This window comes from Mesocricetus auratus, unplaced genomic scaffold (genome assembly GCF_017639785.1).
Source record: "Mesocricetus auratus isolate SY011 unplaced genomic scaffold, BCM_Maur_2.0 Super-Scaffold_15014, whole genome shotgun sequence".
NCBI lineage: Eukaryota > Metazoa > Chordata > Mammalia > Rodentia > Cricetidae > Mesocricetus > Mesocricetus auratus.
Window position 1 is genome coordinate 29,868,018 of NW_024429186.1, and position 23,066 is coordinate 29,891,083.

The 23,066-nt window shown below is 40.5% G+C and overlaps 1 protein-coding gene across 1 annotated transcript in view; it reads left to right on the plus strand.

Moving 5' to 3' along the window:
- The window catches only part of Sptlc2 (serine palmitoyltransferase long chain base subunit 2), a 72,953-nt gene that overhangs the window by 35,136 nt on the left and 14,751 nt on the right, over positions 1 to 23,066 (plus strand). Inside the window, exons 6-9 of the mRNA XM_005083997.4 lie at positions 1,193 to 1,286; positions 5,468 to 5,573; positions 6,897 to 7,116; positions 10,091 to 10,217. Coding sequence (XP_005084054.1) covers positions 1,193 to 1,286; positions 5,468 to 5,573; positions 6,897 to 7,116; positions 10,091 to 10,217 — 547 coding nt within the window. The remainder of the gene's footprint in view (positions 1 to 1,192; positions 1,287 to 5,467; positions 5,574 to 6,896; positions 7,117 to 10,090; positions 10,218 to 23,066) is intronic.

The following is a 23,066-nucleotide window of genomic DNA, read 5'->3' on the forward strand; positions in this document are numbered from 1 at the left end:
ATTGTGGATATGCATAGTCAGTGACTGTTAATTGCTTTGGTAGTCTTAGAGTAATTTTTCTCATTTGTTCTATATTCTTTGGAGTTTTATGGAGTTGTTGCTTCTTTATATCTAAATGGACTCATGAATATCTCATTATTTGGGATACCAACATTAGTGTGTTTTCGGTTTTTTGTTTGTTTGTTCTTTTGAGACAATGTTTCTCTGTGTAGCCCTGACTGTCCTAGAACTCACTTGGTAGACCATGATGGCCTCAAACTCAGGGATCTAATTGGTCTTAATAATAAAAACCCTGAGTCAGATATTAGAGGATGAAAGCTGAAAGATCAGAAAAGCAGAGCAGCCAGCCACTAGAGTTCTTATCTCTACAAAATCCTTAGAAAAGAGAAGCTAAGTTCCTGTCTCCTCCCACCTTATATTACTCTTCCCACCCAGGCATATCACTTCCTGTCTGTCTGTACAGACCTCCAGACTCTATGGTTAACTAGTGGCTAGTTCCATCCTCTGATCTTCAGGCAAGGTTTTTTTGTTAGAGTACAAACAAGATATCACCACATTCCCGCTATGAATACCATCTTTTGTTGATTAAGTTGTTTTTGTTTGGGCCATTGGAGTATTTTGAAATGATTTTCATGTGGAAATTCACTTACTTATGTACTCATTTGTTAATTGTAGTGTCAAAGATCCAACCCAAGGCTTTGTACGTGCTAGACAAATACATGCTACCACTGAGCCTCATCCCCTGTTGAGGCCATTTTTGAAAGACGAAAACCTGTTCCTCAGTTTTTATTTTAGCAGGGTCCCATGAGAGCTCGAAGAGTAAAAAATAAACCACCAAGGATGTCAGGCTTTACTCTCTCCTTAATTTATGTGTTAAAGTGCGCTTGGGGATTTTTAAGAGACTAAACCACAGCCTGCATAGTGTGTGACTGAGACCTACAACAATACATCAAAATTCTCTCAAAGATACCAGAACCTTTTAAAGACTGCTAGATTTTAGGTTTAAGTAAGAGCATGTTGCTATTTATCTGGATATTTAAAATGACAGGATGAAGAAACTATTATGTGTAGGCTAGAATTCTGCATGTGTTTCTAAAGCATCTTTGTAAAAAAGTAATCACCACTTGTTAGTATCTTACCTTCCTGTGCTTATGATTTGGGTATCTTAACTTCTGTGCTTGTGATTTTGCAGGGTTGCCTGATTCTGAGTGATGAACTGAACCACGCATCACTGGTTCTAGGAGCCAGATTGTCGGGAGCAACCATTCGAATCTTCAAGCATAACAGTGAGTTACTCCTAGGCTTTGCCATTGGCTTTAATGTTTGTTATTCTTTGGGATAGTGGTGATGGTTACAAAGTTACATTAATAATTGAAAGTACAGTGCAGCTAAAGTAGATTTAAGATGTTCTTCTGGTCCAGTCTTTTAAAAAACACTCTCTTTAATGAAATACAAGCAAAATATTGTGGCATGTGATTGTGATCGTAGCTTGGGAGGCTGAAGTTGGGAGATTTTTAATTTGAGGTCAGCTTGAGCATGTATGTGTGTATCTATATCTGCCTATCTATCTATGAATGAATAAAACACATGGTGAGGCCAGACGGTGGTGGTGCACGCCTTTAGTCCCAGCACTCGGGAGACAGAGGCAGGCGGATCTCTGTGAGTTCGAGGCCAGCCTGGTCTACAGGGTGAGTTCCAAGACAGCCTCCAAACCAATACAGAGAAACCCTGTCTCGGAAAAAAAAAGGCTGTATGGTGATAGGATTCCTTTGTGCAAATTATCCTGCCTTCCCTTGATTTGACTTTTTAAGTTTTTCATCTTATTGCCTTGTTTATAAATCTCTGTTCAAATACATTTACTGGATACTTGTAGTGTGTCTTGTTATAACACTAGGAGGAGTAAATAAGATTAGTGAAGAGATATTGATAGTTAAACAATTAAATAAAATATAACAACTGGAACTAGCAAGATATTCAGGAGGTAAAGAGTTTACGATCCCTGAAACCCATGTAACAGAGAACTAACTTCATAAAGTTGTCTTCTTACCCTACAGTTGTGCTGTGGTATGAACCTTTTCACCTCATCACACACAGGCACAAGAGACGCGTGTGCACGGGCGAGTCACACACACACACACACACACACACACACACACACGAAAAGTTTGGAGCTGGAAAGATAGCTCAGTAGTTAGAGTGTGTACAGTTTCCATGGAGGACCTGAGTTTGGTTCACATTACCCACTTAAGGCTGCTCATAAGTATGTGTGACTCCAGATCTACGGGATTTGACACGCTCTTCTGACCTCTACAGAAACTTGCACTCATGTAGACATATATACTCATTATTAATAATAACAGATAAATCTTAAAACAACAGACAGTATCTGGGGAGATGGCTCATTCTATCAGGTGTCTGCCATACAGGGGTGAAAACCTTAGTTCAGATCCTCAGCACTAATATTGAAAATGGGCATGGAACCTCATACCTCTAATCTCAGCACTGGGAGAGGGAGGCAAGAAGATCTTTGTGGCTAGCCAATCTAGCTCAATTCATGAAGTTCGGGGGAGACCATGTCTCAAAAAATAAGGGGGAGTATGATTGAGAAAGACACATGATATCAGCTTCTGGCCTCTACAAATACCTACATATGCATGTGTACCTGCATATGTATATATATCCACAGATATATATATATATATATATATATACATATATATATATATACACTTAACACACACATGCTTATGTACACATGTACAAAAAAAAAAGAACAGACAAATGTTCTGTGTAGTAATATACAGAGATAGTAGGGAATGGTGTCTTTAAGCTAAAACTTGTTCCTTAAGTGGAAATACCTTTGTGCACTGTTTTTAAAGTTCATAAATAATAGTTTTGAAAAATTAAAGTGCAGAAATCACAGTCTTATAAAACTTATAAAAATCATAGTTTTTATAATTTAAGGCACATATAAGGAGAAAGATTACCCAGTTATGTTTTAATTCTTTTTCCAAACAGTATATATGTAGATGAAACAGTAGGATAGTATATACCAAAATACTAGGTCTGTACCTCTGGAAGGAAGGATTGGATGACAATAATGCATTTCTTTTTCTGTTTTATCTTATGTAAAATGTTCTACAGTGAGACTGGAACGGTGTTTTGTTGTGATTGAGACCTTTTCATTGTTGTAAAACTTTTAACCTCTTGTCCATACCTCTGACTCTTCTTATCGTTAAATGTGATGTGTTCAGATACACCATAGCTCGGCTTTTAAACTTGAAACAGCACTCCACTCACATATTTGCAAGATTGATGTTGAACAGCCTCAGAGTGCCCGGTGAAAAAGGGTGTCCATTTTTAATACCTTTCCAAATAACAAACGTGGCACTGGCCAATTATTCTCATTCACCAGCATGGCCTATTATGTATCATTTTAAATTTTTCTGAACCTAATAAGGACACATATTTGGGGTCTTATTTCTTTTTTAGGTGTAGAGCATTTTTTTATGCAGCTCTTGTATTTGTAAATATTTCTTTATAAGCTGGTCATTGTCAAGCTGATGTATTGGTTTTAGGAGCTCTTTGTAGTGCCGTTTTATATCACACTATTTTTATTTAAACATTTTGTTATTTTTGACTCATCAGAATGTCTTTGACTTCTGGATTGTATTTAATGCTTCTTTAAAGGGGACCTGTTCTCTCACATTTTCCTGTGGAAGTTTTGTGGCATATGTAAAATTTTAATTTACATGGAATTTATAGGGTATATAACAGAAGAAAGATGGAAATGTTTTCCTAAGTAGGTAATCTGCCCAAGCATTCTTGCTATAGATTGTTCCCTTTGTCTAAAGTTTGTAGAATTTTCACGTTGTTGTTTCCTATGTTTATATAGAGAGAGGAGACAGAAAGTAAACAGTGGTTCAACATTTTAGACAAAAGAAAGATAACAGGAAATAGAAAGTTAACTGTGGCACTGCATAGCTGTGTCAGGCAGGCATGTGCTGCCTGTCTCCTATGAGGCAGTATGCTGATTTCTGTGTTGCAGATACTGAAAGGTGTAACACAGTTGTTAGTTTCATCATCCTGCTGTGTGTTTGTATCACATTATTTCCCTTTCCTATCAAAGTTCGATTATAAGAAGGACAAAGTCATGCAATTTTGACCCCCTCTTTCAATAATAAGCAGTTCAGAACACAGGATCAAAGCTGACAGTGTAGGGTCTCCCACTAGCATGGCATATACCTCAGACTTCATGTTGCTTAGAGTTTAGGGAGACTTTTTCAAATGTCATTCAAGACAATTATTTAAGTATAAAGTCTATAGAGATGGAACCACTGGAGTTCAAAGCATCCAAGAAGAAAACTGTGGTCCTTATTAATGATAGCCCAAACATGCTGTCTTTCAACAGTGCATCTGATAGAGTGAACATGGAACAGTTTCAACTGATTGCCAAGCTGGCTTAAGCTTAGACTTATGCATGTCCCAGACTGGAATGCGTGTGTCTGTCTGTCTGTCTGTCTGTCTGTCTGTCTGTCTGTCTGTCTGTCTGTCATCTGTCTATCTATAAATCATTAGTTTGCTTGTTTGTTTTTTCCGCACAGAGTTTCTCTGTAGCTTTGGAGCCTGTCCTGGAACTAGCTCTTGTAGACCAGGCTGGCCTTGAACTCACAGATCCACCTGCCTCTGCCTCCCTCATGCTGGGATTGAAGGTGTGTGCCACCACCGCCCATCGTGACCGGAATATTTTTAACGAGTACAAAGAGAAGGCTGTTTAATAGCAGCTATTGAATGCATCCTGGGTAAAAGAAAATAGATCATGCACTTTGAAGTTCTTTCTCCATGATTACTTTTTTTAAATATGTATTTGTTTTGTCTTATGTGTGAGTGTTTTGCTTGCATGTATTTGCTTGGTGGTCACAGAGGTCAGAAGAGGGCATTGGATCCCTTGGAACTAGACTTACAGATGGTTGGGAGTCACCCTGTGGGTACTGGTAATCAAAACTGGGTCCTTGCAAGAGCAACAAGTGCTCTAAAACCTTGAGCATTCTCTCCAGGTCCATGCATATTTGCTTTTTAGGAAGAACATGTATTTGGTGTGATTTACTTACTCTCATTTGGTCTCTATACACTTATTTCTGGATGAATCACTTGAATTAGAGATGCAGTTTGATTTTTAAAACACAAAAAAGCTCATTCAGAGACTGAGAATTTAACATAAAAATGGTAATTTTTCTATCTAACCAACTAATACAGTTACCAGTCATTTGATCTTGTTGATAGCTTTGAACATTTGTCATATTTAAGTGTCAGTTAATGAATCAATATCTTAATATCTTCTCATTTCTAATTATGCTAATGTCCTTTGCTGTCTGAGATACTTCTGAATAAGAAATGTATGTTCTCGTTTTTCTAATACTGTTAGGAAAAAGATACTTTGGGACTGAATTCTTTCTTTGTGCCATAGATATGCAAAGCTTGGAGAAGCTTTTGAAAGATGCCATTGTTTATGGTCAGCCTCGGACAAGAAGGCCCTGGAAGAAAATTCTAATCCTTGTGGAAGGCATATATAGGTACTCTCTTTCTACTGCGCTTATCCATGGCCTAGACCTGTAAAGACATGCAAGTTTTCAACTGAAGGGCTGGCTAGACTAGTCTGCTCTAGAAACTTAGGAGACAGTGTTCATAATTTGTTAAAAGATACCTGGAAACAGGAGGTACTGAGCCCAAAGGTCTTTAAGTCTGTATAGGACACAGCTTCCAGATCCTTCTTCTATCAAGGTTTTCTCCTGTGCATGAAAAGCTTACCTATAAAAGATTCTAATTTATCAAAAATAAATGACAGCTGGGCTTTGGCGGCGCATACCTTTAATCCCAGCACTCGGGAGGCAGAGGCAGGCGGATCTCTTTGAGTTCAAGGCCAGCCTGGTCTACAGAGTGAGTTCCAGGACAGCTTCCAAAACAATACAGAGAAACCCTGTCTCGAAACAAACAAAAAACCAAAAATAAAAATGACAAAGCTAGATGTGAGAGCACATACCTGTAATTCCAGTACTCATGAGACTAAGACAGGTGAACTATCTATTTTGGGGCCCTCCCAGGGTACCTGGCAAGACAAGCCTCTAGCGGAGTACTTGTGCTCTTGTTTAGTATACATGAGCCCCTGGGTTCAATCTCCAGCCCCCCCCCAAGAAAAACAAACATCAAAATAAATAAAAATAAGTTACTTTTTGTTACTTTTTGAGATAGTGTCTCATGTAGCCCACACTGACCTTAAACTCCTGATTCTGCCTCTGCCTCTGCTTCTTGGGTACTGGGATTTCCAGGCATATGCCCCGTGACAAGCTGTATTTTAATTTTAAGATGTTTTTCTTTTGTTAATTTGGACAACCTACCTTAGATGTCTTTTGCTGAGATAAAGACCATGACCCAAAGCAATTTGCATAGAAAAGGGTTTATTTGGCTTACATATCTAAGCCACAGTCCACAGAAGGAATCCCTAGGCATGTATAATGAGTACAGAGTTTAATGTTGCTTCTGATTGTATGCTTTAGAAGACTCTTGTGGGCTAGAGATGTGACCCACTTGTAGAGTACTTTCCTAGCATATGCAAGACCCCAGCTTTAACCTCTAGCCTCACAAAAGCAAATAGAAATAAAGTGCTGTAACTTTAATTCTTTCTGTTGTGAAATAAAACCAATTTCAATGCAGCACTTATTTTTGAGAAGTCAATCTCCTGTTTCCTGCCAAGTCAGTATACCACATAACTTAGTTTAAAACCAGAGATAGAATTTCCAGATTTATTTTGAAAAGCAATTAAAAACAAAGTGGCTAGTTGCTAATTTTGAGAGTTAAAAAGTCTCAGTGTGTGTGTTTTTTTAACCCTGTTTTGCCAGCATGGAAGGGTCTATTGTTCGCCTTCCTGAAGTGATTGCTCTCAAGAAGAAGTACAAGGCGTACTTGTATCTGGATGAGGCACACAGCATTGGGGCCCTTGGCCCTTCAGGACGAGGTGTGGTAGACTACTTTGGCCTGGATCCCGAGGATGTGGATGTTATGATGGGAACATTCACAAAGAGCTTTGGTGCTGCTGGAGGATACATTGGAGGCAAGAAGGTGGGTAGCCCTTAGGAGTGGCCAGTTAGAGATGGAAAAAGCTGTTGATTTGGGATCTGTCTAGTAGATGGGTCCTGAAATGGGATATGGGGATCCTGGATGTGCTTTGGCTCATGTTCTAGTGCTGGTAGACTTCCTACTTCAGATGCTTGGGGAGTGACTCTGATGTCTCTTGCTGAGCTGAAGGCTGGTTCTGTTCATTGTTTGTTGTTTGCTCATTTGAGCTTCTTTCTAAACTACATTCTGGTCTGAAATCTAGAACACTCTTTTGTAAAAGAGCGCACAGTGGTGCTTCCTGTTTGCCACACAGTCTTCTGTTAGGCTTGAATTGTGCTCACACTTTCAAAGGATTGTCGCAAGAGCCAATGGGAATGGAAGATTAGAATGTACAAACAAGAGAAGGTTTTGTTAGCTCCGATATATACTGTAAAGCCTATTTTTCAACTTTAAAATTATATAGGACCTCTACAGCAATTAAGAATCCATGCAAGTACATAGAGAAACCCTGTCTCAAAAGAAAAAAAATCCATTCAAAATCATGTATACTATCTGCATTTGAACGTGTTTTTGCTTTGTGAGACCTTGGGGAAGGCATTTTTAACTATTTAGTGTCCTTATCAGTAAAAGTAAATGGGGGGGGGACTTGTAATGTGGTAATGGTTTAAAAATGATGTGTGCACAACCAGGTGTTGGTGGCGCACACCTTTAATACCAGCACTCAGGAGGCAGAGGCAGACAGATCTCTGTGAGTTCAAGGCCATCCTGCTCTATAGAGCGAGTTCTAGGACAGCCTCCAAAACAATACAGAGAAACTCTGTCTCAAAAAACAAAACAAAACAAAATGATGTATGCCTATGCTACAACACATGCATTTTGCAGACAAGTAACTGAAGTGAGTCACAAAAGGTCATGTTATCTAATGGTCTTCTTTTGTTTGTTTCTTTGTTTGATCTAGAATAGGTATTGAAACAGAATGTGGGTTAGTAGTTGCCAGGGGTTAAGGAGATGGGGAAATGGAAAATAACCATTAATGGATACATTGTGTTCCTTGTAGGGTGATGAAAATATTCTAAAATTAGGTAATGGTAAGGGTTGCACCACTCTGACTATGTCAAAATGCACTGAATTGTATACTTTACAAAGCTGACAATGGTGAAATGTGACTTATTTTTCCATAAAGCTATGACTTAGAAAAGAACTTGTAACTCTGTAGTGAAGAACTGGCTGCCATATGTTCTGACCTCAGTTTGACTCTCAGATGGAAAAGGAAAGAAAAACTTGTAACATCGTTAAGAAAAGTATGCCTGAGAATTTCTCTAGCACCAGGTTTCTCCCTAACCCCATAATGGCTCCCTCTATCAAGGTAACTTTCATTGCTCTCCGCCTTCCATCCCTCCCCTAATTCGGTCTTCTTGATTCCCCCATGTTCCCATCTTCCCTCCCCTTCCTTTTACCCCCTCCCAGTTTATCCAGGAGGTCTTAACTATTTTTCCTTCCTGGAGCCCTCCATGTGTGTCCCTCTTAAGGCCCCCTTTTTACCTATATGGAGTTGTGAATTGTAGCCTGGTTATCCTTCACTTTACATCTAGTATCCACTCAGGAGTGAGTACATACCATGTTTCTCTTTCTGGGTCTGAATTACCTCACTCAGGATAATTTTTTTAGTTTTATCCATTTGCCTGCACATTTCAAGATGTCAGTGTTTTTTACCACTGAGTAATACTCCTTCATGTAAATGTACCAATTTTCTTTATCCTTTCTCCATTGATGGGCATCTAGGTTATTTCAAAGTTCTGGCTATTACAAATAATGCTGCTATGAACATCGTTGAGCAAATGTCCTTGTGATATGATTGTGCATTTTTAAGAATCCATAAGGATGACCCCAGCTAAGACTCCTAGCAATAGTGGAGAGGGTATCTGAACAGGCTTTCCCCTTTAATCAGACTAGTGGCTACTCTAATTGTCATCATAGAACCTACATCCAGTAGCTGATGAAAGCCAGTATAGTGATCTACAACCAAGCACTGGGCTGAGCTCCTAGAGTTCAGTTGAAGAGAGGAAAGAGGGATCATATGAGCAGTGGGGGGGAGGGGAGTCAAGAGCATGATGGGGAAAACCACAGCTGACCCAAGCTGTTGGTAGCTCACAGACTATGGACTGATAGCTGGGGAACCTGCATGGAATTGAACTAGACCCTCTGAATGTGGGTGACACTTATATGACTTGATCTTTTGGGGGGGGTGGCAGTGGCACTAGACCTATCCCAGGTACATGAACTGGATTTTTGGAGTCCATTCCCTGTGGTGGGAATACCTTGGCCAGCCTTGATACAGGGTCCCCTGGAGAAAGAGGAAAAATAGGTGACCATCTTGTTTGTGTTTGGTTTTGGTTTTGGTTTTTCAAGGCAGTATTTCTCTATGTAGCCCTGATTGTCCTGGAACTCAAATCTCTCTCTGAGTTCAGGCTGGCCTTGAACTCACAGAGATCCACCTGCCTCTGCCTCCTGAGTGCTGGGATTAAAGGTGTGTGCCACTGCCTGGCATCAGTGCTCTCTTCTATGCTTAGGTGTCTGTGCCAGTCTTGCTGTGAATTGAAGTGTGTGTAGAAAAGCCAGGAAAATTGTTACTTAGGATATAAGCATGACTGTGTGTATAGGGTGAAACACAAATGACACGTAGAAGTGAATCATTATATCCCGAAAAGCAGTTCATACTTTCTTCTGTAACATCAAATGATTTGTTCTTCAAATTTAGAGTGATCCTTTAAAACCAAAGCAAAACCCAAGACTTTGCTGTTTCTGACATTCCTGTTGGGCAGCTGTGAGCTGTGATGGTGTTAGTTTTCCTTGAGGCTCTGCTTAGCACCCTGCTCCAGACTTTTGAGTGGAAGAGCCCAGTAGCACCTAGAAGGAAGGCACTTGTATAACTGCATGTTCAGGAATCGCCTCTAAATATCTGCCTCTGCTTCCACAGGCGCTGATAGACTACCTGCGCACACATTCTCACAGTGCTGTGTATGCCACGTCAATGTCACCACCTGTGATGGAGCAGATCATCACCTCCATGAAGTGCATCATGGGGCAGGATGGCACCAGTCTTGGTAGGTCATTTTCCTTGGCTTACTAGAAACTTAGCAGCCAACTGTGATCTTTGGTTGAGGTTTTTCCTAAATTAGGAGTCAGGTTTTCAATGGGACCACTATAAGGTTTTGGTTTCCATAGACACTTTTCCGTGTGTTAGATAGGTAAACCTTGAGAACAGGCTCCCTCCTGTGGAATTTGTTTGTTTGCTTTTTGTTGTTTTGTTTTTGTTTTGTTTTTTAATTTTGAGACAGGGTCTATCTATGTAGCCCTGACTGTCTAGGAACTCTATGTAGACCAGGCTGACCTTGAACTTACAGCCCCTGCCTCCTAAGTGCTGGGACTAAAGGTGTGCACCGCCACCACCTCTCCTGGTTTGCACATAATAAGACTTTCCTTGCTGGCTTACTGTGCTTTTAATTTAGGACATTCCCTTCAGGGTCTTTCTTAGTCACATCTTTTTATGTGGAAATGTAATTTACTACATTATGAAAGCATATAGCAATAGTATGTTTCCAGAGTAAATGTCCTTGATTTAAAACCTTTTTAAAGTTTCTAATTTAATGAACAATACATAATGGTTATCTTAAATCTGTTTTTGTTATTGGTGGTGGGATGTGCATTCAAAAGAGATACAGTTACTTAAACATAACTGAAATTAACAGTAAAAGATGCCTTGTTTATTAATTTGTATCACCAGAGGGCAGTATTGACCAGTAACTATTAAAGGAAGGTAATTTGTTTTGCTGTTTTTACTTTTTTAAAAGTCTTTTCAGGGATGGGACATTGTAACACAAGTCTGTAATCCTGGCACTTGGGAGGCAGAGACAAGAGGATTATGTATTCAAGGTCATCCTCAGCTATGTATCTTGAGGCCTAGCTTATAAACAAAAACAAATAAGATAACATTTTTAATTTTTTAAAATTTATTTGTTTTTATGTGCATTGGTGTTTTGCCTGCATGTATGTTTGTGTGAAGATAACAGATCTTGGAGTTACAGGATAGTGTGAACTCCATGTGGGTGCTGGGAATTGAACCCCTGGGTCCTCTGGAAGCTGTGGTGTCTCTTCAGCCCTGGTAACAATGTTTTTCTACTAGCAGTATGACAGGAACTTAATTTAACTCGTTCTCTTGCTGCTTCTGAGGCATCCTAGCTCTGGAAGATTTCACATCCTCAGCCGTGGGCTCTCCACTCTGTAATACATGGTCCTAGAGATGGATTACAGCCTGCACTGGAAACAGTTGAATAGATGGCTGGCTTTGACAAAGACTTCTGAAACCAAATCTGACTATATTTGTTCCCATCTGTCAGTGATCCTGTCTTCTCTATGGAGAGACTTTTGGAAATATTGTTGTCAGCTTTGGTTTTATGAGTTTGCTGTTCACGAAGAAAGTTTACTTTGCTCTACAGTGTCTGGGACCAGCTTAGAGGATTCTGGCACTGGAAAGACTGAGATGGTGGGGACTAGGGTCACCTCTGCTTCTTCACTGACTGTCAGAAGGCTTGTCGTGCTTGCCATTGTAACTTGAAGATTTTAAGTGATTTAGTGAGCCTTCCTTGCATACCATGAGAGTTGCTGTCAGCTGGCATTAGTCTGGGGAGGAGGAGGAGGCTATACGTGAGTCCAGTTTCAGCCCTTCCACAGGAAATTTGGCGCCTGTTTGCTTAAGTTGTTTAAATGTGTTGTGCCGTATTATTACACTCCTCAGCATGCCCTGTGGCATGTAGAAATGCCCATGAAGATGCAGGGGAACCTCAGTCTTTACATCCAAGGAAATGCCACACTAAGGCCTGTTGACCCTAGTGCATGCACAAGTGGGAAGAGTGCGCATTGTATAGTGTCATTTGAAAATCCATGCAGTAGTCTCAGTTTTGTAGGGCTTAAGGCAGGTAGACAGTTATGTGAGTATTTAATAGTGTTTAAATGGTTTGCAGGGTAGGAGAGTTTGGGACGAGTCAAGGACACAGTATAATTTTTCCTATTTTCAATAATATCATGTAGGTTCTGCCACCTGATATTTTACATTCTATTAAACTTGTAAATAGACCAGATTCCAAGAATGAGGACTCTGTGTGATTTGTGTTTGTAAATGTTAAATGAATGAGTCATGTTGTGTTGAGTGTGAGGTTCTCATTCACTTGTTTTCACTTTTACAGTATTAGAGTAGCCTTTTTGTTCCTTCTGTTGATGGCGTTTAGGTTATTAGCTATGCTGATAGAGATATTACTAGAACTACAGAATGATCTTTGCTTATCTCCACTGTGTTTTAAGATTAGCCTGGATACCTTGCAGTGAGTTGGCAGACATCTTTAGAGGCTTCTAAAGTCTTTCCCCAGCGAAACATACTAGCAACTTGGAAGCTAAGGCAGGAAGATTGCTGCAAGTTTGAAGCCAGCCTGGTCAACTTAGTTCAAAGCCAGTCTGAGCTATGGAATGAGACTGTATAAAAACAAACAACAGTTAAAAAAATGTTATTTCCCCAGGACTTTGGTGTACTCTCCCACTTCTGTTACTGTATTTAATAAAGAACCAAGTCCACCATAAGCTTATAAACAAATTCTGACATTTATATTTTTAAGTTTATGAAGATAGCTAGCCAAAAGAGAGATTAGAAATAGTAATATTGCCGGGCGGTGGTGGCGCACGCCTTTAATCCCAGCACTTGAGAGGCAGAGGCAGGCGGATCTCTGTGAGTTCAAGGCCAGGCTGGACTGATAGCCTCCGAAACAATACAGAGAAACCCTGTCCCGTAAAAACCAAAAAAAAAAAAAAAAGAAAAGAAAAGAAAAGAAATAGTAATATTGAGCCAGGTGGTGGTGGTGCACACATCTTTAGGGAGGCAAAGGCCGGTGGTTTTCTGAGTTCCAGCCTGGTTTACAGAGGGAGTTCCTGGACAGCCAGTACTGTTATTCAGAGAAACTGTCTTAGGAGGAAGGGGGGGGGGCAATATCATGCAAATTGGTGGTGATTCACAGAGGAAACGTACTAGAAAGATGAAGGACTTTCCCGGACTCCACCACGGATGATGGGACAAGACAAAGAAATATACCATTGTGGAGTTTACAACCAGAAAAGCCAGATGTGTAATAAAACCCAGACCTGCTTCCTGAGAGTGAGAATGTAGGGGCTGAGAAGAGACTATTATTTAATACGACTTTGTACTGTTAAAAATGCATGTTACTATATGGATATTACTTTTATAGTAGAGCTTTAAAAGAATTCATTCAACATAATAAATCCTGCTTGAAATGAAGTTCAAAGCTGTTCAGAAAAGCTGCAGCTGGCAAGGGAGGATGAGCTATCCTTCCCACATCACCTTAAAACTGCTGTCATTTTTTGTGAATGGAAATTGTGCTGCCAGTGACCTTCTTCCAATAGCAATATCAAGTTAGAACAGGCCGCTGGGTAGAAAAAGTGAGTTCTGAAAAGTCCCCCGGACATTTTAAAAGCTAGTTTTTGCTTCATATATTGTTGACCATATTCTGTGGTAGATTTTAGCTCCAAGATCTTTTTAGGAATCAAAATAAATAGAAAAATCAATTAAGTCATTAAAAAAATTTGCAGAACTGCACTTGGTTGTAAAATAATTTACAGTACATTGCTTGTGTAGTTGGATGCTATCAGAATAGCCAATTCAAAGATAAACTTCATACTTTTTGTAGCAGGTAGCTTTTATAATGATTGTCGAAGTCACTTTAAATATAGAAAGCTTGACTGTTTGCTCTTAGTTTCTTTTTCTTTTTTTTTTAAGGACTATCTTTTTAAAAATTTCTTTATTGAATTGTTGGGGGTATGTTTCTTTTAATTTTAATTTAAACATTTTTTTAAATTTTACATACCAATCCTAGTTCCCCACCTCCCCCTTAGTGTACCCTCCCCATCTACTCCTCATGGGGAGTTTTAAAAAGTCTTACATTACCACATTGAGGCAGGAACAACCCCCCCCCCGTAGTGGGCTGGCAAGGCATCCCCACCATAGGGTTTGGGCTCCAAAATGCCAGTTCATGCACTAGCTGCTTCGGCAACACGAGGTTAGCATGGCCCCTGCACTTAGTTTCTAAAGAATGTAGGTGAATCCCTTACTGGTATAGGAGAACTTGGGTAGGTTGAAGTTTAATTAAGACTATGCTTGACCTGTTTGAACTAATCCATTAATAAAAAGACTTGCTAATGAGGCGTCAGATGATCCAGGGAACTGTCAACAACTAACATAGGAGCAGACACTACCCAGTCTTTGAGATCAAACATCAGTCTGATCCTATAGAGAGCTGCCTCCAAGTCCAGGAGTGTCTGCTTTCTGCTTTTTCCTTTCTTACTGTGTTTTAATGGATTTTGTGTAGAAACTCATCCAGATCAGTGTGAAAGAGGAGGTAATGAGCAGAGTTGCAGTGATTAGAAAAAAGCAAAAGGCAGAGTGCATTTTCTTTTCGGTTTCATTCTTGCCTAGAACATTTGAGCAGTTACTCCAGTGCTGAGCTCTAGGCCTGCGACTTAATGCCTAGAGCGCTGCTGTCAAGAAACATTGTCAGCATTTATCAGGTACCTACTCTGTGCTCCATGTCTTTGAAACAGCTCTGCAGCATGGCAGGATAAGATTTCTGGAGGAACTAGTCTCAGAGTTAGAAACATTCTTCTTTGTTCACCTTGCTCTTTTCTTAATTCCCTCCCTCCCTCTCTCCAAACAACTCCTTCCACACCGCATCCCCAGGGAAACCATAAGTGCTTACAACTCAGTACAAGTTATGTGAAGCAAACTCAGGTCTGATATGCTTAATTAAACTTAAGTCTTGAGTTTTTTCCTTGTGGAGCCTCTTGCAAATTACTATAAATGAAAGAAAAAATTCCTTTTATAAATTAATTGCTTCATTGTCTAACACAAAAGGCCTTTTAACCAATGGCTTAAGCTTTTTGGAATCAGTAAGCACTTTACAGGTGGGGAAATTTGAGCTCACATGTGGGGCAGGTTCTTTCTGTATCTCGTTTCCAAATAGGACGTGACTTTTCTATGTCCATCTGCTTCTACTTCTGATAACAGTCAGTGTTTTATTAAAACAGGCTGTCTTCTGACCTGTTTCTAATTTTCTCATTTTGTTGAGCTAATTTTCCACAAAACACCTGAATATCCTAGTGAAAGGTCAGCCTTACAAATGACAGCCACTCCGGGTGGTGGTGGCGCATGCCTTTAATCCCAGCACTCGAGAGGCAGAGGCAGGCGGATCTCTGTGAGTTCGAGGCTGGGCTGGACCGACAGCCTCCAAAACAATACAGAGAAACCCTGTCTCGTAAAACCAAAAAGAAAAAAACCAAACCAAAACAAAACAAAACAAATGACAGCCACTGGAGCATTTGGCTGCCTGTCTCCTCCCTGTAACTCAGCGAGCTCTTTACCCTCTTGCTCAGAAGCGGTTGAGATGCTCAGGAGTTTTTGCAGGGACGTGGTCTCTGGGTGCTTCTTCCACTCTCATCTCTTTTTTCAAAATCCAGATGCAAATAAAAGTTTTTCACAATGAGAACCTTGTTTTTGTTTCTTGTTGCAGTTGATTTGAAGCTAGCGCTTAAGATGCCCACAAGCGTCAGGCTGGAAGCTAGGCTTTGGACAGATGTACACTTGGCCATTAAATGCAACATTGTTGTTAGTAGAAAACCTAAGAAAGGCATTTAGGTTCCTTTGGGGTGGGAAAGGAGCCCTGGACCAGAGGCCCCTCATTTGGAGATGTAGTTGCATGTCGTGGTGAGGCTAAGCTCTTAAATTTTCAGGGATTAAAGTAGATAGATTTCCTTGGTTCTATTTTAATTTTATTGGTTGCTCTATTTTATAGTAGGATTTATTTTTAAAGATTTTCCTCTACAATTTTTGTGTCCATTTATCTGAGCTGAGACATTACTCTTTCTTCTTATCATTCTGTATTTGTGGCCTCTGCGGTAAAGAACATCTCTAACTTTGCATATCACAAAACGATTGCCATTGCTTCTTTACCCCAGAGTTGTTTCTGAGGGTTTTGTCTAGAAGAGTTGGTCCCAGCAGTCTTCAACTTTGAGTCTGTTGCTGCACAGCTACTTATCAGGATAAAGGGGCCAGTTATCATCTGACAGCTCCCCAACGAGAGATGAGAATATATCACAGGATTGGTTTTGTGTTAAGGTGCTTCCTGTGGACTTTCTGGTTATCTAAATGTTTGATTTGTATGTCCCTGTCATCTGCTGTCACAGTGTAATGCCATGTTAAAGAAGAAAGCCTACCCATGATACTTTCATTTTAAAAAGTTTTTTCACCCAGGGCCTTGAACACAGTAAGCCAGCCCTCTGCCTCTGAGCCCCCCCCCCATAATGCTTCTTTAATACGGTATAAGTAAAGCAATTTTATTCAAGAAGGACTGTGTAGGTACCAAGACTGCTAGCTACAGTGAAGTCTTACCCTACATAAGAGCAATTAATTGTGTCCAGTTCTGACTCCAGAGTCTTTGCTGAAGGCAGACAGGGTGGCAATAAGATACCGTGTTCAGGAGATGTTCTCTAATATGATTTGCAGAATTGTCTTAGTCAATCTGGACTCCTCAAAGACAGGGGAATCTAATGTGTGACTTGGTCAGAAAAGTCTTGGGAGAGTTTGACGCCAGTACAAGGAGAGAGTCTTCATCAGTGTCTGAGGGACCTCACAAAAGTAAACTCTTAGAACTTACATCAGAAGCATCTTAAGGTAGTAGTGCCTGACCTTGTTCATATTCAGGAAAGTGTAAAAACCAGTACTAGAGGGCTGGAGAGATGGCTCAGAGGTTAAGAGCACTGACTGCTCTTCCAGAGGTCCTGAGTTCAATTCCCAACCATCCATAATGAGATCTGGTGCCCTCTTCTGGTGTACAGACATACATGGAGGCAGGATGTTGTATTCATAATAAATAAATAAAATCTTTAAAAAAAAAAACAGTACTAGAGCATCCCCGGTACCGCCAACGTAAGCATGGCTTTAGCATCATTGCTGTGGAGTTTGCTAAAAATGAGGTTTCTAAGCCAAGTGCATGCCAGCAATCACAGGAGGATTGGAAATTCAAGGCTGAACTGGACTACGTGGGGTCCCATCTCCTCACCCCCAACAAAAAGGAAGCTAGGATGTTCTATCAAGCCACTAATAATTATTGTCACCAGACTCCTAACATTTTAAAGAACACCTCAATCAGAAAGCAAACTAGCATTTTTAAAAGGTTTAACGTGTTATTTATTTAGATTTTAAAACTCATTTACATCAGAGAGAACTAAAACTAAACCTACCAGTTGCTGTAAACAAGAAAAAGATATTGGAAGGGCAAGAAGTGAATGTTTGCTAAGCTGCCGGCTTTCCTCGTTTTCAGACACCTAACTCCTTAGGATCCTGGCATACTGGCACCAGGGGTGGGGAGTTAGAAATCAGCTAAGAGAAGGAAGAATTGAGGCTTCAGACCTGAGGTCAGAATTGGGGATACTGATTGGCATTTATGTTTTTGTTTCCCCTCCCCATTTGACTTCTCATATTTTTGTAGCTTATTAATTCAAAATCTCGAAGTCTTTAGTAAATAATATACACATAGCCTTAGCCAATAAATGTTTTCCTTAATGTTCATTAGTTATCAGTTTGTAAACTAACTTATTGCCTTGTTGTCTGATTCTGACATTACTGTCTAAAAAACAAATAGGCTTTTTCCAGTAAACGCCCTTATTTACTACTCTTTGGGTCTGGAGGTAGGTGCCTGACCACACTGCACATTAGAATTCCTCATCCCTTTGGTTCTGTCTAAAGTAGCTATGTTACATCTGTGTTCCAGCCCCGTCAGAGGATAGAATAGTCTTTAGACAAATTAGGACTGTGTGTCCTGGACTAGGGAGTCAACTGAGTGGTAGAATGCCTGCCTGACATGCTAAAAATCCCTGAGTGGAGGGGACTCAACCCTGAATGAGTTGGCACCCTTGAAAATTTGGTTCTTTATGTTTTGAAAAGCTCTTGGCTTCTTTTCTTGCTTTTGTGCAGGGCCCTGTGTTGCTGACTGTGCATTAGCACCCATTCTGCTAAACTTTTGATTATATTGAATCAACAGCGTTAAGCCCTTGCCCCTGCTGTTTGTTGCACATCCTGTGGCAGTCCTCAGGAAATCCTATTTTTTGGCATTGAAATGAATTAAAGGATTAAGCCACTACTAGGGGGAGGGGCGGTGATAAATGCTCCTTGTAGGAGGAATTTGCCGGCCTGTGTTAGCTAAAGCTGCTCTCATTCTTACAAGGAGATAGAAAGCCAAGGGGCTGCTTTGGAACTGGCTTCCAAGGCATGGAGAGGCTGGTCTGGTTGCTTTGATGTCCTTTAGTCTGGCAGTGGCCCTAGCTGGGCACTTTGAAGCTTGGTCGCCAGTCTAGCAAAATAGGGCCTCAGAGTTGATGAACCTGGTTCCCCCTCCTTTACTCCTTATTAGCAAAACTGCTCACTCTTGTTTCCTGGAAGCCCTTACAAATATCCCCTTGCATGCAATGTCCTGGTTTATAGAAACCTGTTGAAGGTACATTTGTTTCCTTTCCTTTGGAACTCTTAAGTGGCTAACAAAGTTTTTGTCTGTTTGCTTGTTTTCTGGTGCCATTTCTAAGAATTTAAGGGAAATGTTACAGTTCATCTTGTATTTTAGTTAACATTTCTTTTGGTTTTGTATTTCACAGAGTTTTGACTTAAGAGTTTCCATCTTTCAGTGAGTCAGAAAACCAGCAGAACAGATTTCAGTTACCAATATAATTTGGTTTTCTTAAAGCCTCATCCCTTTTTCTTTTACCCCTTCCGTGTTCTATCCTCACTGACCCTTTTCCACTCCAGTTGCTGCTTTACGGTATTTTTAGATGTGATGATATGGATTTCCGTCTAAGTTTGCATTTTTGAAGGCCAAGTGAGTTGTGTGCTCACTGCCATGCTTTCCCAATTCTTTCTCCCTTACTAGACACTGTTGGGGCTCTTTGCACACCCTGTGTGGGTACTTTTGTCAGTGTGTAGAACCTGCTGACCCAGCTAAAATATTATCTAAATGTGAAAATTATGAAATAGAAGTTGCTTAAAGTTTAGTCTTTATATATGTCTGGTGACATGGAAGTAAACTTCAGCCTAATGATGAGATTCATTATACCAACAAGCATCAAATGTTTGCCATCACTCCAGAAAATATTTTAATGGGTTTTTTGTTGTTGTGGGGGGGCATGGTTTGGTTTGGTTTGGTTTTGCTTGTCTTCAGGTCTTTTTGTTGTTGTTTGTTTGTTTTTCTTGTTTTGGGTTTTTGGTTTTTAAACAGGGTTTCTCTGTAGCTTTGGAGTCTGTCCTGCAACTCTCTGTAGAAGAGGCTGGCTTCGAATTCACAGAGATCCGCCTGTCTCTGCCTCCCGAGTGCTGGGACTACAGGCGTGTGCCACCAGCTATGCACCACCTTACCAGTTCAACTAAACTACCAAGCCAGAAAGCCCCAGGGATGGGATTATCCTGTCTCTGCCTCCTTAGCATTGGGATTATAGACTTGTGCTGTCATGCCTGGCTTTTACATGGGTGCTGGTGATCCTCAATCAGGTCCTTATGCTTGCACAGAAAGCACTGTGTACCAAGTGAGCTGTCTCCCCAGTTCCTGACCCTTGAATTTTAAAGATACAATAACACGGGTATCTTTCTGTGCCTGTTCCAGACCAGCGTGTATTGGTAGTGAGTGGTCTTCAGAATAGTAAGTCATCTGCTTGTCATCCTGAATAGTCACATTTGTAAAGGCAATTGCCTCATCTGGGTGAGAGAGAGACAGAGACACTAGTTGCACCCAGCATTAGACGGGTAGCAAAATTGAGGGTAAAATCCATGAATTTTGCTTATAAATTGTGAGTCATAGTGACAGGCAAGTGAAATAAGTATGCATTTAAAGTTGGCTGTGACTGTATGTTACACATTCAGATTGTGCCAAAGAGCTGCAAAATGACTTATATGCTGAAGGAGCCTTTGTCCAAGGCTATTGATCTGAGCTCAGCCCCCAAGACCCACACGGTGAAAGCAAAGAGCTGACCCTCATAAATTGTCCTCTGATTTTTATACATGCTTTTTGTGTTCACCCCCCCCACACACACACACACACTAAAATGTTAAAAACAAAAATGAGTATGCCAAAGAATTAGAAAGTGAGAAAGAACCTCCACACGATGGCATGTAAGAAAGGTAGCCTTTGGTTGAATCTTTGGCCTCTGGCCTTGGGAAAGATTTGCTCCACACAAAATGGTTTTTACATTTTTTAAAATAATTTTTAAGGTTTTATTATATTTTATGTTTATGAATGTTTTGTCTGCATGTATGTCTATGCACTTGCATGTGGTTAGTGCCTGTGGAGGCCAGAAGAGGGCATCAGATCCCCTTGGTGAACCGCCATGTGGGTGCTGGAAATCAAACCTCCGTTCTGTGGAAGGGCAGCTAGTGCTCTTAACCACTGAGCCATCTCTCCAGCCCCCAAGTTTTGTTTTAGAAAGAGAGAGAGTAAAACAGTGTGCATATGTGTGCATGTATGCGTGTGTATGTGTACACATACATAAGTGAACATGTAGAGTTGAGAGGACAACTTGGGGGACTCAGTTGGTTCTCTCTAGGACCAGGTCGTCATGCCTGGCAGAAAGCATCCTCACCCCGTAAACCTATGGAGTTGAAGCCTTTCCAGTTTGTTTGCCTGGTCGTACTGGCTTTCTTCTGTGTTGTGTGTCTCCAGTGACAGCATTGTTTGTAAGTTGTGCAGACAAGAAACCCACTCAGGTTTTCTTTCTTCACTCCCTGTATTTAATCAGCAGGACCTCTGGGTGGTGCTTTTTACTGTCTTTGAATCTGACCACTTCCCTCTACGCCTAGTGTTATTTTCTTAACCTAGGTTTCCATCCTTTTTGCCAGTCTTCTAGTAAAGTGATCAGTCAAGCAAAAAGTGATCCGGGAAGACCACGATAAACACAATACTGTAAATCAGGACTATCAGAGATACATGCAGAGTTCTGTAGAATTTCTTGAGTTCATGGCGTTCACTCTAACAGAATACACAGCATCAGCGATTTAAAAAGAAGGGTTATTTCTGCTCACAGTCTCAATGTTTAAGTTCACAGTTCCATTGTTCCTAAAGCATAACTATGAGGATTTGGTAGTGGATCAGAGTACCTCATGGCAACCAAGAAGCAGAAAGAAACTGGAAGGGATGGGTCAGGGTATGTCTCTCCAGCGCACATAAAATAAGTGATCATTTTTAAAAATCGAAAAAAAAAGAATGGTGCTTTCCCCCAGTAATGTAATTCATGTTGGTTTCTTCCCTTCATTTCAGGTTCATTCGCTCTTTAAATATTTTATATATTCTGTGAGCTCTCAAGTTCTGCCTTAGCAATCTAGCTCCAGTCCACTTACTTCTCATCTTTTGGTATCATCTTAGTGTAATCCTGATCTAAGATCCATCTTCCCTTGACCCTGCTGGCTCCCAGAAACTTCTCATGCCGTGTAGCTGAAAGTCTAGGAGACTGGTGTTGTGGTACTCGGCTGGTTTCAGCCTCATGTCATAACAGATCTTGGAGATGACAAGTATTTTGCTACTGGACTGTAGTGCTTTACAGCAACAGCACTTGGGTGATTCATTCTTTTTTCCAACTTAACATCAAAGAGGTATTTATTCCTGTTGTGGAAGGAAGCCCATGCTGGCAGATTTGGTCTGTTTTATTAGGGGTTCTAGAGCTGTTTCTGGTACACAGTGAGTACTGGAACATATGGCTGTTGTTTAATAACATTTTTATGTGCATTCATGTGTGCCATGGTACCCGTGTGGAGGTTAGAGGCCCGCTTTTGAGAGTAAGTTCTCTTCTACTGTGTGGGTTCTATCATAGAACTCAGGTCGTCAGGCCTGGTGGCAGGCACCTTTATGTGTTAAGCCTCAAGGTGTTTTCCAAATGTTTGGCTTCCCTGCCACACAGCATCCTCTCTATGTTCTGAGTGTTCTTGGCAAGAGTCTTAATTCTTAGTTGATGCCCTTAAAGTCAGATTCTCAATATGTAACCTAGGCTGACCTTGGACTCACTGTCCTTGTCCCTCTGTCTCCTTAATGTTGGCACTACAGGCTTTCACCATCATTCTTGGCTTGAGCATTTTTTTTCTGTAGTTGATGTTATTTAATTTGATGACACATTTTATTATATGCGGTAAGTAGTCTGAAGTAGAACATATTCATTGTTTTCTTGAGCTTCTTATAAATGCAAATGTTACTTTTGGTATCTGAATGTGCAATTGCATGGCCCTGTTACCTTTCTTTGAAGAGAGATTTTTGGAAACTGATTTCCTGAGTAAATGAAGTCAGGAATCTCAGCGATTCTTACTGTTAGAGGATACACTTGCACAAGGAAAGAATGCACCGTTTATCTGTCCTTTATTTAGTAAGTTCAGTCCTGAACTCCTGCCTGGGTGTCCCTGCTGAGCTTTTACCATTCTAAAACAGCAGTTAAACAGTTGAATTCTGGTACTCCTGAAAAATTATTATATTGCCCATATTTGATATTTAGATTACAGAGTCCAGTCATCCTAGAGAGCATTTTCTTCTACAAAAATTGTTTCAGGAGAACTTTTGCTATCCTTAGATTGTATGTTCACCCAGAGTTTTGTTTTAAGCTGTTAAAAACCCTCTTTGAACACAAAGACTTTCCCGTGCCTTAGTAGTGTAGTGGTGCCATTGAACCTCTCTTTGCTGAATACTTTTATATTGCACCCCACCCACACCCTTTCAGTTGTACTGTCCCATCAGTCTCCTAACAGGCAGTCAGAACACATTTCGATTAAGTTACTAATTCTTTGTGCTAGCTTTCCTTTAGAGACTCTCTCTTGGCAGAATTTG